Source organism: Saccoglossus kowalevskii, chromosome 14, assembly GCF_978046115.1.
Source record: "Saccoglossus kowalevskii chromosome 14, keSacKowa6.1, whole genome shotgun sequence".
Classification (NCBI taxonomy): Eukaryota; Metazoa; Hemichordata; class Enteropneusta; family Harrimaniidae; genus Saccoglossus; species Saccoglossus kowalevskii.
In genome coordinates this window covers 9,853,343-9,867,510 of record NC_140654.1, presented here as the reverse complement: position 1 = coordinate 9,867,510, position 14,168 = coordinate 9,853,343, and the positions used below count along the sequence as shown (strand labels likewise).

Genomic DNA, 14,168 nt, shown 5'->3' with positions numbered 1-14,168 from the left:
ATGTACTCTTTCGAGGCTGCGTTTGTGCCTATACAATTATTGCGTGTTTTACAATAACTATTTTGTATTTAAACTGAAACTACTATTTGAATACATCAAGTTCCAAGCTAAGACCATAATTAAAAATCTGTAAATAAAGCGGCAATTTAGAAATGTCATTTATCGTGTTCATTAGGTACTATTGTATCGTGTATGTTTCAGGTGTTGTGATTGGTACAGAGATTTCTAAATGAAACAGGCATTTTGATTTGTCCAAACTGTTGCCCTGAGGTCAACCCGCTAATGATGGATTGTACTCGAGATGGAAGCGTCGTTACTTTTGCAGTTTTTACTAGAGTTGTGACAATTTTACTACAGGTATTTATATGCACCCTAGTTTATGAATACATATACTTAATTTTAACTCCAGCAATTATAAATATATGTTAGCCGGGTGCGTTCAAAACACACGCAATGATAACGCAATTTATAGGCAGCATTTTTTTTTTTTTTTTTAATAAGCCAGTTCACGGTTTAGCCGGCTTCGTAACGAGGCCGGGGTCACCTGGGGTCAAGGGGGATAAAAATCGCTGACGTTGGTGGCGTTGCATAGTGTTTGCCTTGACAGTCGCGTGGATACATGCATTTAAACGGGATTCTACTAGAATCTAAAGGCTAATCTGAGTTTATTCTGCATGTGAGTATACATCAGTTGTTTGCGATGATTATAATAACAATTTTCCGAGTCTGACAATAATATTTATTTGATTATGAGCACATTAAGAGTACATATGCAGAGTACCCAATTTATGACTTTGCTGTTGCCACAGAAATGTAGGTTGTATTTCATATTATGTAATATATTATGTCCATATGTGCCTAAATTTCACACAGTTTGTGTAAAAACATGTATAGAATATAGCACAGTATTATGGTCGTATTTCATTGTCAAAATATTCTATATGGCTAATTTTTAGTGTCAATATAAATAGTCCTAGCTACTGTTTGATACATATACTATATCAATATTTATTTGAAATAAATATAACAACTTGCGTCTTGTAGAAGTATACACTAAAATAATTCCATGTGCTTTTTCCTTCAGATAAACATATTCTACAATGCCAAAAGTTATTTGTGCTGTGGTAGGGTGCCACAACAGCACCTATAGGATCAACAAATGGAAAACAGAAATATGTGATCAACACAGGTCCCTTCATGGTGTAGGAGCATGTATTTGCGACCCTCCTTTTTACTTATACCCCTTCCCATCAAAGCTGAATAATCATGAAATGTACAAAGAGTGGTGCAGGATAATGTACAGAACAGACAAATTAACCAAAAAAAACTGGGAGGCTACCAAATATGACCGTGTTTGCTCTGAGCACTTCATTGATGGTAAACCAACAACAGAACACCCATATCCTACTTTGGCTCTTGGAAGATCGTTGTCTAAAGTAAAAGCACCCAGAAGAAAACTCTGTAAACATGCACTTGAACCAATACGAAAGAGACAGAAAGTAACATTCACACATTCATCAAATCCAGACAATACTGAACTGTCAGATACACCATCAATAACATGCCCATCAATTGCTGGCCCTTCTGATGATAGAAACATACCTGAATGGATACATAACTACATAGAGCCACTGCAGTGTGATTGTCCAGGTGAACATTGTCCAAGGTGCCACATGAAAGACATTGAAATAAAAGAGAAAGACAAACTGATAAAACAACTTTCTGAAAAACCTCCAAAGCCTAAACTACAATTTGATGGAATTATAACTGATGACAAGGCTTGTCTTTTCTACACTGGAATAACAACTATTAAAATATTTAATCTATTATTTGAATACTTTAAACCAAAGGTTGTTAAAATGATGTATTGGAAAGGTGCAAAGACATCAAAGTCTCAAACACAAGAGTCACCTATGAAGAGAGGACCTGGACGAAAGGTGGAAATAAAAGAAGAAATGCTTATCACTTTGATGAAATTGAGACTTGGATTATTGAATGAATACATCGCCAGAACATTCAATTTATCAGAAGGTTTAGTATCATCCATATTCACAACTTGGGTAAAAGTGATAGGCCCTCTCCTGAAAGAAAGTATTTTCCTACCAGACCCTGAAAACATTAGAGCCAATCTCCCAAGGTGTTTCATGAAACGGACCCCAAGGCTTAGAGGTATATTGGATTGTACAGAATTTTTTATAGAGAGACCAAGAGAACTTGAACTCCAGGCCTTGACCTGGAGTGACTATAAAAAACACAATACCATCAAGGTTCTAGTAGTCATTACTCCACGTGGTAAAATTGGGTTTCTCTCAGAGGCTTGGGGTGGTCGGACATCTGATCGACATATCACACTGAATAGTGGATTTATGGACAAAGTGGAATTATATGATCAATATATGGCTGATAGAGGGTTTGACATTGCAGGAGATTTACTGTTACATAGGGCAGAGCTGATCATTCCTCCTGGTGCAAGAGGCCATGAACAAATGTCAGGAAGTGACGTCAAGAAAACAAAAGAAGTTGCCAACCTCAGAATCCACATTGAGAGAGCTATTGAGCGAATAAAGCGCTTTCGAATTCTCAAAACAACACTTCCTTTAACGTTGGTTCCTTTAGCAAATGACATTATTATGACCTGTGCAGGACTGTGTAACCTCCTTGATCCATTAATCAAATGAACCAAGTTGAGTTATTTTCTTGTAGGACTGATAGGATAATGTGCAACTTTCAGTTTTTGCAGATCTCTGGATAACTTACCATGTTTAATGAAGTGCCATCAATGCTTCACCTTTCTTATATTGTAATTTCTGTGTATTTGCAAAAAATATGATAGTTTTGTGATCAAACCTGATAAATACATTTATATAAAGAATGATATAAACAATCGTTTTAAAATATTTTTCTGACAAACTTGGTTCATTGACATTACATGTTTGTGATGACACACAGGCTTATCAAATATTGTATTGTGTTTTAGTTATAAATATATATACTAATAAATATGAACATTTTAATTTTAAATGCAAGGTGGAATAAGTTTGATGATCATGTTCATTCACCACGAGTAACGCCTTGAAATAAATATGTGTTCTGGTGGTTTAGAATGAACGCCTGTGTGCTGAGAGTATTGGAGATACATTAAAATAAATTTAAGATTTGCTTTTCAAACAAGAAGCTTGTCAACTAATTTTTGCTATTTGAGATGCATAACATGAAAAACAATGTGATTCACATCATCAAAATTTATAATACATACAGAAAATACATTTAATTTTTAATCCATGGTATTTAGTCTAATTTTTCATCTATGGTTTTTAGTCTAATTAGTTCCATAGCACCTCTGCGATGAATTAAATTTAAATCTGATTTTTCTGATATCGGAAATGGGCTAATAATATATATTCAATGTTTATCAACATTAAACTAATCATGTCTGTGGATTACCTCAATGAACCAAATGAATTATTATACAAATTAAGCACTTATTATGCATAGATTTAGGTCTGTATATTGTTTCAGGGTGCTCATGTAAAAAGTTTCATTGAAATGGAATAATTAGTACATTATCAGTGTAAAAGCCAAAAATTAACTAATTATGTAAATTAGTTGATTAATATACACACATTTTTACACAAGTTTCATTGAAAAGTAATGAAGTAATAGTACTTGAAATATCAAAAGCTGAAAATTGATTAATTATGCAAATTAGGTAATTAATATTTCACATATCTGTATGTGCATCGTCCTATGTATCTATGTAAGTTTCATTGAAATGTGATAATTATTTTACCTGAGATATCAGTGGAAAAGTCAAAAATCTAATCATTATTAAAATTAGGTTAATTATATGCATGGATTTTAATCCAAAACTAATCACATCTGCGGATTAGCCCAGAGCATCTATACACCAAGTTTCATTAAAAACCAACATACGGTTCTTGAGATATCAGAGGAACGAACAGACACACACACACACACACACACACACACACACACACACCCACACACACATACAGACAGGGTAACTGCAAAGACTCAAAAATCAAACAATATACTATTTCATAAATGTCCATACTTTAATTCAAATTCTACAATAATATTCCACACATATATTGTATAAGCTACTTAATACACATGCCACTTCTACTTCATATTAATAAATATAGAAACACGTCTTGTACAGTGATGACCACCAAGGTGCCTATTTTATAAATGTTAAAGGATCATTTGTGATTTATTTTTTGTTGTCATGTTATCTGAGTGTTGAGCCTTCTGCATTTGGTAAATACTGAATCCAGTTTGAAAAAAAAAAAATTGAGTTAACGTTTGCATGTAACCAAATGAATGTTGTGTAGGATTGCACTGGTAGTCAGCACTGGAATCTAAAATTATTTTCTGCAGTTAGGACAATACCACTTTTCCTCTCCAAGTTCTTCATCATCCTCCCCTTGAATGTTCACACATCCCCAGTGACACCACATGTTGCATTTATCACACATGATACTGTTTTGTTCATTTGTTTCAATGTGAGGCGTTTCAAGGCACTCTGTTGTGCAAATTACACACAAGTAAATGGGTTCAGTGACCACCTTATGTTTTTTGCCCTTTCCTTTGGCTGGCTTTTTGCTTCTTTTCTTTGCTTCCTTTGTAGACATTGTTGTTGGCAATTGGGATACTTTCACATTGTGTTCAGCTACTGGTATACTGTCTGGAGCAGCTACAGTGTCTGTAGATGTTTCAACCTCCACTTCAGTTGTGCTACAAAATCTCAAAGCCCCTAAAACATATGTCTCATAAAAGAGACAGAGTTTCTTTAGCATATCCTGCCACATTTCACCGTCAAACAATACTCTTTCAATATAATGGCCTTTGTGGCTGTACACAAAAAAATCACACCACTTCAAGCCAGTAATAGCTAGTTGTCCCTGAATTTGAAAAAAATATTCATGTTTCTTGGATAACGATACCACACCATCCTAATCTACTAAATAAGGTAGATTAGCAGGGTTTGGTTCCTTATCTACTATGCTAATAGGACATTTTATTTCTAGCAGTCCTTGACCGCAACAGCAGTGCACCATTCTGTCTGGAGAAGCACCTAAATATGGTAGATTTGGCAGCACAAATAATCCACACTTTTCAACTTTCAGATGTTTATGTGCTTTCTGCTTTTCAGAATATTTTTGTGCTGCCAAATCTTCCATTCTTCTGCCATATTTTAGTGCAGGGATATTTTCACTGACAGAAGTTCTTCCCATGATGATGTTTACAAGCCTAGTGCAATCAGTTCCTGGGTTTCTCAGTGCAGTATCCATTCTTGTGCAAACTTGTTTAAATATGGAAGAAGTGCAACGTCCTGTTCGCTGTGCTATCCACAGTGGGTTATCAGCCTGGCCACGAGTTGCTACTTCTAACATTCTCACCTCCTCATGTGATAAAGTGATTGTTTTTTCATCACACTGGGTAACAAGTTCAGTCATTGATGGAGGTGCAATGGTTTCTGCTTTTGAATGTACCATGTCAAACTTCTGACATATAGTGTGGCGATCCATACTGTTCTCCAGAAGGAGGACACTGGATGGGTTGATCACTTGCAATCTACCCATAAACTGTTGGAAATTCATTCCCTTGTTTTTCTGGTAAGGCAGAAATATCTTTTTCTGCTCCGAGTGTATGTCTGTTGATTGGCCTACAAACAGAGCAGCAAAAACAGTCATTAAATGTACATTTCAAATAAAAAATTCACAAAATTATTTGTGTATTAATTGCACAATAAATAAAATTTGAATATTCTCACCAGTTCTTGAAGCTTTAGGCTTCACAATTTTCATGTCTCTTACACGGCATGGCTCAACTTTCAAAGATTTTCCACCTTCAGCCCAACTACAAGGAAGTGATGTGCAGGTCGTTGACACATACCCATACTGCCAGCAAAAATCAACTTTAAATAGAAGTGCTGCAACATGATTGCAATTCTGGCCAATCCTTGAAATGAAAAGTAAAGAAAATAGTTATACATAAGTGTAAAAATTAAATATCAAAGCTGATCTACTGACACTGGAATCTAAAATTCTAAAGTAAACACAAGTGTATAGTCCAATATAGCATCATTTAATATAGTATAATTATGTAATTTCTTCACATAATATTTAACATTGCACTATATATTTAATACTTTTATGACTCACACTTTAATATGATTTAAATATGGCGAAGTATCAGAGAGAGAAATTCATGTACATACCCTGCAAAACATGAACAGCATGCACTGTTGATGTTGCCTGTTTTCTTATGAAGCAGAACCCAGACTTCATGTGGAATGTCTCGTATTCGCTGTGAAGGAGTGCACTTGGCCTTAAGGAAGCAATACTTGCTGCCAGGAGTAATGTGATGATATTTAACTTCAAAAAGCCAACGACTGGAGAAGTATGAATAGGCCTTCTGGTCTTTATAGTCACTCATAATACGCTGCATTAAGGAGACTCCTTCTTGTCTAGCAGGTTCCAGCTTAGCCAAATAAACACCTGAAATTGGATAGTGTATTCTAAAAAGTTGCTTTTCTATCACAGTATACAACAGCTAATTATCAAAACTGCTTCCAATATTCAATAGTGGTACATGTGATGATTTAGGAAATATTTTAGGTAATTGCTTGTATAGTAAATTGTACTTTGGAATAGCACATTACCTATATCTTGGATCATGGTGGGCGGCCACTTACTCATGGCAGTTTTTTCATCCTCCCAGCCCACCAATGTTTTGGGATCTGGAACTGGGCCATCAGGTGTTGTTAGTGCATCTCCAAGTTCTTTTCGCACAGTCTCCTGGTATTCCTTATCAGTTGGAACAAAAGGTAACTTCAACTCCCATACTACAAATGCCCTGGCAACCAATGTCTCTTTATTTCCAGTACAGCTTACTCCTCTTTTCTTCAAATATGCTTTCAGTGCATCAACTTTCCATCGCTTAAAGTCATTCAGAGTCATATTGTCATCCATGTTCCTAAAATCACATGATTCAAACAGTTATTTGCTATAAACAGTTGAAGTGTGGTCAATTTGCATAAAAATGTATAAAGATTTTCTACTGACTTTCTGACATTGGTTGCCATGGCAACTAAAGCATGGGAGTTGAAGCTACCCACTGATCAACATTAGACAAACAATACATCAAATACTAGGATTAAAATTAACTATATGGAACATTTTGTCAATGTATCTACTAGAAATACGACCATAATACTGTGCTATATTCTATACATGTTTTTACACAAACTGTGTGAAATTTAGGCACATATGGACATAATATATTACATAATATGAAATACAACCTACATTTCTGTGGCAACAGCAAAGTCATAAATTGGGTACTCTGCATATGTACTCTTAATGTGCTCATAATCAAATAAATATTATTGTCAGACTCGGAAAATTGTTATTATAATCATCGCAAACAACTGATGTATACTCACATGCAGAATAAACTCAGATTAGCCTTTAGATTCTAGTAGAATCCCGTTTAAATTCATGTATCCACGCGACTGTCAAGGCAAACACTATGCAACGCCACCAACGTCAGCGATTTTTATCCCCCTTGACCCCAGGTGACCCCGGCCTCGTTACGAAGCCGGCTAAACCGTGAACTGGCTTATTCTCATATATTTTTATAGTTATTTTTGTTAATTGATGACCAAAAATATTCATAAATAAACAAAAGGAAAAAGAAAAAACATATAAAAATAAAAAAAAATTTGAGCCTCAGATTTTAATCACTTTGAAGATAACATGATAGACAATATTTTTAGAAGGAACACTAATAAGTGTGCAAAAACATAATACGAAATGGCATGACAACAAAATAAATGCAGGTTACTGAAAAAAATCTTTGTAATACAAAAAGAAAAATTACCCATTTGATGTTAAACTTAAAGAGCTATCTCACAATCAAAAGAAAAATCAGGGAACAGAACAAAACCTTATTGTAAATAAGTTAAACAAAACTCGCCCTAAACACAGATCCCCAATAAAGTTGAAGAATTCAGACAGAAATCAAGAAAACCCAATTTCATAATAAATAAATTAATTGATTGAAAACTATAAACTATTGAATACTAGAGAGGTTTTAAAAGTCATTCAGAAATAAAAACATTGTGACTGAAACAGGAATACGAGAATCTTTTCGTGATTCCATTTTATAGTTGTTGTGCATGTTATTTGTTCTACCGATACATTTTCTTTTACGTTATCAATAAAGATCCATTGCTTGAAATTTCTAGCTATTTTTCATAGTTACTTAGGAAAATGATTACCAAATATTATCTACCTATATATCATTGAGCTTAGAGAAGTATACTGAGGGATGGTTTATTATGGATTATGATGGTTTATTTTATAAATTATTAAAGAACCATATTAATAGGAAACTTTCGGCTATCGGCTGGTATCTAGTGTAAGAAATAGACAAGGGATAAAGGCTCCAGCCAGCTCACATTTTTTAAACTCGAAAAAACGGACGAAAAGAATGAAAAATAAAATCTAAAAAAAATACCAGGTTGAAGAATATTAGTTGCTCCTTCAAATTTCGCCAAAGCATTACCTACATTTTACCGATATCTGCAGAATAAATCAAGAAAACTACATAAATTGACTCCATTTAGGAATTCCTAACGGTTTGCCCGAACGACACGGCACAGTTGGAGGTGTGGCCTGTTCAGCATTTTGTCAACAACCAATCACAAGACCGGTTACAAACCAGTTGAGCAAGGCTAACCGAGTCGTGACCTTGATGTGGTTCGGTAAAAGTCTTGTGATTGGGCTGTGGTGTAACAATACTATTGGCAAAAAAAAATCTCCAATATTTAAAACAAGTAAGGGTGTGATACGAGTCCAATGCTTTTTAATCTTTAGGTGAATAACTTGAATGATACATTAACAGATTAAATAAACCAGATAACATTAAATAATTATAAAATTAACTCCTTATCGTATGCAGATGACCTAGAATTGATTTCAATTGGGTGTCTAAACTGCACTGAATAAATATCTGAGTACTGTCGCAAATGGAAATTCCAACTAAATTTTAATCATAATAAAACCAAAGTCATGACTTTCAAAACAGGAACCATGGGAAGAAGAGAGTTATTTCAACTCCAAGAACAAAACATAAGTTGTGTCAATCTATGCAATGTTGAAAAAAATGCCAAGAGACTTGACTGTAGCAAGTTTTATCTATTTTGTTATTCTCGAGGGCGAACATCCAGGTATTCTCACTGCCTGGCAACCATCAGAATGTAAACAAAGACCAAAAACTCTCAGAAAAATGTACTTTGGGATAGTTGAGACTTTCCTGAACAGTGTAACGGTGACTTACCAGACAATAATATTACAAAACTACTTTGAAACAGGATAGCTAAACAAATGTACAGCAACACTGTTCTGAAAATAAATTTTGTTCAAAACTATAAGAATGAAACAAATAATTATCACAGTTGCTCTGCCATTTTCCCTTTCAGAGTTTTGAGTGGTCAACCCCTGAAAAGTTTATGATTTAAATGATATTGATTTTAATTGTTTTCAGATTGTGTCAAACAACCTTATACCCGATCATGAAGCAGATGCATTCAATCCAGAATGGAAAATAAATGGAGTTGGAGACCAAGTTGTTTACACTCTACTAGGTGGCTTTACACACTGGGATTCTGCACATTTCTTGTATATTGCAGAATATGGTTACACAAAAGAAGAACATTTTGCATTTTTCCCTCTTTATCCATTTTTATTGTCATTCACAAAAGAACAAGCGACTTCACAACAACTATTGATGTTTATGAGTGAACATAGTGTGATTTTAATCTGTGGTATAGCATGCAATTTAACATTTTTTGCTATTACCGCATTGGTACTCTATCGCCTCAGTGTCATTGTCCTGCGTAATGAGAAAACAGCCTATCAGGCGGCTCTGTTATTCAGCATAAACCCAGCGGCAATATTTATGACAGCTGCATACACTGAGTCACTATTTGCAATGCTTGGCTTTCTTGCAATGTTATTGCTGGAAAAGAAATATATCTTTTCTTCATCTGTAATGTTTGCTGTCGCCACGGCAACCAGATCCAATGGTGTTGTTGCTTGTGGATTTTTTTTGTATCTGTTTGCTAGAAGAATTATTTGGGAATTGTTCTGCCTACACAGATGTTTCAACTTTAAAGCTATGGTGCAATCATTCACGAAGACACTAGTGTATTTACTACTTACTATTGTAACGCTCATATCAGTGTTTTGTCCTTTTATTATATTTCAGTATTACGCTTATGTTAAATTTTGCACTGATGAAAAACTGTTCAGTTATTTTGAAATTGAACATCCGTGGAGAAATAGTCCTGATGTTTTTGATGATGCTGATGTCACTGAAATTGAGGATTTTTCTCCTCCACTACAAAATGTTCATGAGCAGCCATCGTGGTGCAATAATAGTCCTCCAATAGTTTACTCACACATACAAGAAAAATACTGGAATAATGGATTGTTCAAATATTATGAATGGAAACAAATTCCGAACTTTATGTTAGCTACACCAATGGTTGTGTTCTGTAGCTGGGCTGTTTGGGATTATTGTAGAGTGAGATGGAACTATATAAAATATCTTGGATTGAAACCCAAAAAATATAAAGAAGATGATGATGATAAAATTCATATTGGTTACTATGGTGATGGAGTATTTGTTTATCTTTGTCACATGATTGTATTGGTTGTTTTCGGTGTGCTGTTCATGAATGTGCAGGTAAGTTGACAGTTTTATAACAGTGAAAACAGAATGTTTGTTTTGGCGTATTTTACCATTGTTTCCTCTGGATATATAGGATACGTGTATACCTCAGAACTTTACTATACATGTTAAAAAAAAAGAGATAATTGCTACCTTCACACGACAGCATTTTATCGGAGCCTAACGGCTCGAGCCAGCAAAAATGGTCATGTAAACGCGTTCGGCTTGAGTCGGCTCGAGCCAAGTTCGGCTCCACTAAACCCTCGGGGTTGAACTCCAATAGGGTTGAGTCCCGACATGGCTCCAATCGTGTAAATGCATCGAGCCCAACTATCGGAGCCGAAATCACGCCCTCAATCGTCTTCTTCAAGTAACCTCTCATTTCAATTATGGCGGAGTCGACATCTTTTGTAATTTCACTCAACTTCCGGCTTGGCAAAGAGGTACGCGTCTTAATATATAGTAACGAATTATTGCAATAGATTGATAGTACAACGGGAAACAAAAAATGGCGTACGAAATTATGCGACAAAAACTTGAAAGAATGACTGAACGGAAACTTTCGTTCGGCTCCCGATCGTATGAACGCATTGGAGATAATCTCCTGTTAATCCATGGGAGGAGCAGTAGTTCGGCTCTGATAGAATGCTGCCGTGTGAACATAGCTATAGTGTCTATGGAAACTGCTGCTCTGTGCATTATATTTTACTGTTTGTTTTTGCTTTAAATTGACATTGAACCAAAAAAGTTCACATACTTATGACTAAAACTAAAATGAATAATTGTAGACAGATTTTGACACAAAATATCAATACTGCTAAATGCACTAAAATATGCGCACGTTAAAAACTCATGAGTAGCATTCTACTGTAAGTAAATAAGTAAAAATTTTGCTCCTTGACCCGATAAAAATGATATGGTCTTTTTTGTTAGTATTCAATACAACAAAATGAAGGTTCAGTGTTTAAATAAAGATTTTGAATACATGCACAAAACATTCTGAGAAACAGAAAACATTTCTTTATTTTACCATGTGACAACACATATTTTATGAGGCACAAGTTTCAAATTAAGATGCGAGACAATAAAAAGCAAAACCTTCTTTTGTGTCTTTATAAAAAGTCAATAAATTTGTCTTATTGCAGGTTATAACGAGATTCATTTCCTCAAGCTGTCCTTTATTTTATTGGTTTGCTGCTGCCATGACAACACCATCTACTACCAACTCTTCTGAAGAAAACAATACTAGTGACAATTCGAGTTCTCGTGATAACATCATAGATAGTGCCACAGACAATGTACTAACCAGGCAGATACTAAGCATCAAAAGTCAAGATTTAAAAACAAAAATTATTCTGGGTTTCTTTCTCGCTTACAATCTTCTTGGGATTATATTACATTGTAACTTTCTTCCTTGGACGTGAAAGACATGCTGGTTTAATCTTGCAAGAGAAACATTTTCTAGAATTCCATGTCAGAGTGAAGAGGATCATGAAATTTCATGGTACTGACAATTTAACGAGTTTTTGTTGGCTGATTCTATATGCCTAATAAAATTGTATTTGCTCTGTTCAAGTTAGTGACAAATGATACAAGCATAAGTGACAGAGGTGTGTCCATGGTCAAAAGTTGTACAGTAATTATCTTGTCTGCAAATATTCAGTTGCTTCTAGTAAAGCAAATAAAAATAGCCTTGATTCAGCGTTTTTCTGTCAAAAGATGTCAAGGTTCAAGTACAGTGACAAACAAAAATATCTTAATTTAGCTGAAGTGTTGACTATTTCCCTGTGAGAATACTGTAAAACATGTCTTTTTCGCAAATTTACCGAGAGAACTGATTCGTTATTTCAAGATGTGGCTAATGACTTTATTATCAATTCAACAATGACAAGAGAGATTCGCTAAATCAATATTTCGCTATTACGTCATTTTACCACAATTCGCATGCCGCTTTTTCAACATGTTTTACAGTATACTTTCTGTTAAATTAGCTGCATCTTGAATTAGCGATTTTACAGATTGGCTAAAATAAAATGCTAGCTAAAAACACACGTTTTACAGTATACTGTTTGCAAAGATTCTGAACATCAGATGTGTGGTGCTTTTATTTGAATTCTTTATTATTCATAATACATGTATGCAATCAAAAAAATTAATAGTCTCTTGATTGATCAAAATTTCAAAGGTTGTTTTTATTTATTGCTCTGTAAATATAAAATAATCCCATTTTTGTATTTCATTATTTTGCTTTAAAATTTGAAAATGACTTGGTTGCTGAAACCATGCATTTATTTCTGAAATTAAGTTCTGACTAGTTTCACAGAACTAAAATCTACAAGATGTAAAAAATATCCAAAATCTAAATTCTTGTGAAAGTAAAATTCAATCTGATTATTATCAAATTGGCATAACCTTAAACAAAGTGATTGTATGCCACTTTGTATATCTATGAAAACAAATGGGTTTTTTTGCCATGATGTGTGGTGGCGCTATAATAAACATTGAACTGTTGTAACCATTCCTTGATGAATATTCAGTTTATTTTATGTAAGTGTAAATTTGATATATAACTATTTGAGTGCCAGAAATTTTTCCTGCCGAAACTCTGTGCAAATATTGTAACATTTTGTAAAATTGTCACTGAATTTCATCATCATTTTTAGAACTTACAGTTTGAGATACTGAGATTTTTCAGTTTTTAACAACACTTCATATGGAAAGGAGCAGACTACATAATCATTTTGTAGATTGTGCCAAAAGTTGCCACTGGCACTTCAAGGGTTAAAGAGGTGTAGATGTATAGTTAGCTCATTGAAGTTAGTACATTTTACTCTTGATGGAAAGTTGGCAATAATCACAGATGTACATGGTTCAGTCCAATTAAAGCGGGAGGGTCGTCACCTGCGCACGCGCAGGAATTGAGTCCCAAGCGACGATAACAACACACGCTAAAAACGCAAAGGGTCATAGAGAGACGCTTGTTTGTAAACAATGAAACGCTATGGCCAACTGACGCATGTGCAGGAGACGACTCCCCCGCTTTAAAAACTGGTGTAGTAGAGGCACTCGTAGTGAGAATTCTACAAAATTTGAATTGCACAAATTTCAATCTTAGGCACTACTCTGTGTCAAAACCTGGAAATTGCATCTGATGTGCACCAGCGTCTGAAATTAAAAAACAATCATAGCTTTTACCTACATAAGGTACCAGTAGTGCATACGTATATCTACCTGCATTGTTTGATGCAGTATACATCGTATCACCCTTCAGTACAACCATGGAGGTACTAACGGAGTACTGTTAGTACCTCCATAGTACAACCATGTTCACGTGCAATAATAAGTTGTGAAAGGAACCCTTGATTACATATCTGATTCAACTGCTTCGCATCTTATTAAATGTA

The 14,168-nt window shown here is 34.7% G+C and overlaps 1 protein-coding gene across 2 annotated transcripts; it reads left to right on the top strand.

Moving 5' to 3' along the window:
• Nucleotides 1-273: 273 nt before the first annotated feature.
• On the top strand, nucleotides 274-13,967 carry LOC100378869 (GPI alpha-1,6-mannosyltransferase 2-like). Of its 2 annotated transcripts, XM_002735593.4 has the most exons (3): nucleotides 274-357; nucleotides 9,577-10,779; nucleotides 11,910-13,967. In XM_002735593.4, exons 1-3 carry the CDS (start codon nucleotides 283-285, stop codon nucleotides 12,186-12,188), a joined length of 1,557 nt encoding a protein of 518 aa, XP_002735639.2. In that variant the 5' UTR covers nucleotides 274-282; the 3' UTR covers nucleotides 12,189-13,967. The 2 variants fall into 2 exon arrangements, with proteins under 2 accessions (XP_002735639.2, XP_085364014.1); XM_085507888.1 differs by lacking the exons at nucleotides 9,577-10,779; nucleotides 11,910-13,967 and adding an exon at nucleotides 1,085-2,993 and having other exon boundaries at nucleotides 277-357.
• Nucleotides 13,968-14,168: the final 201 nt, after the last annotated feature.

Coding starts and splice junctions, on each gene's coding strand:
- LOC100378869 (XM_085507888.1), top strand. CDS start 1,101: ATGCCAAAAGTTATTTGTGCTGTGGTAGGGTGCCACAACAGCACCTAT.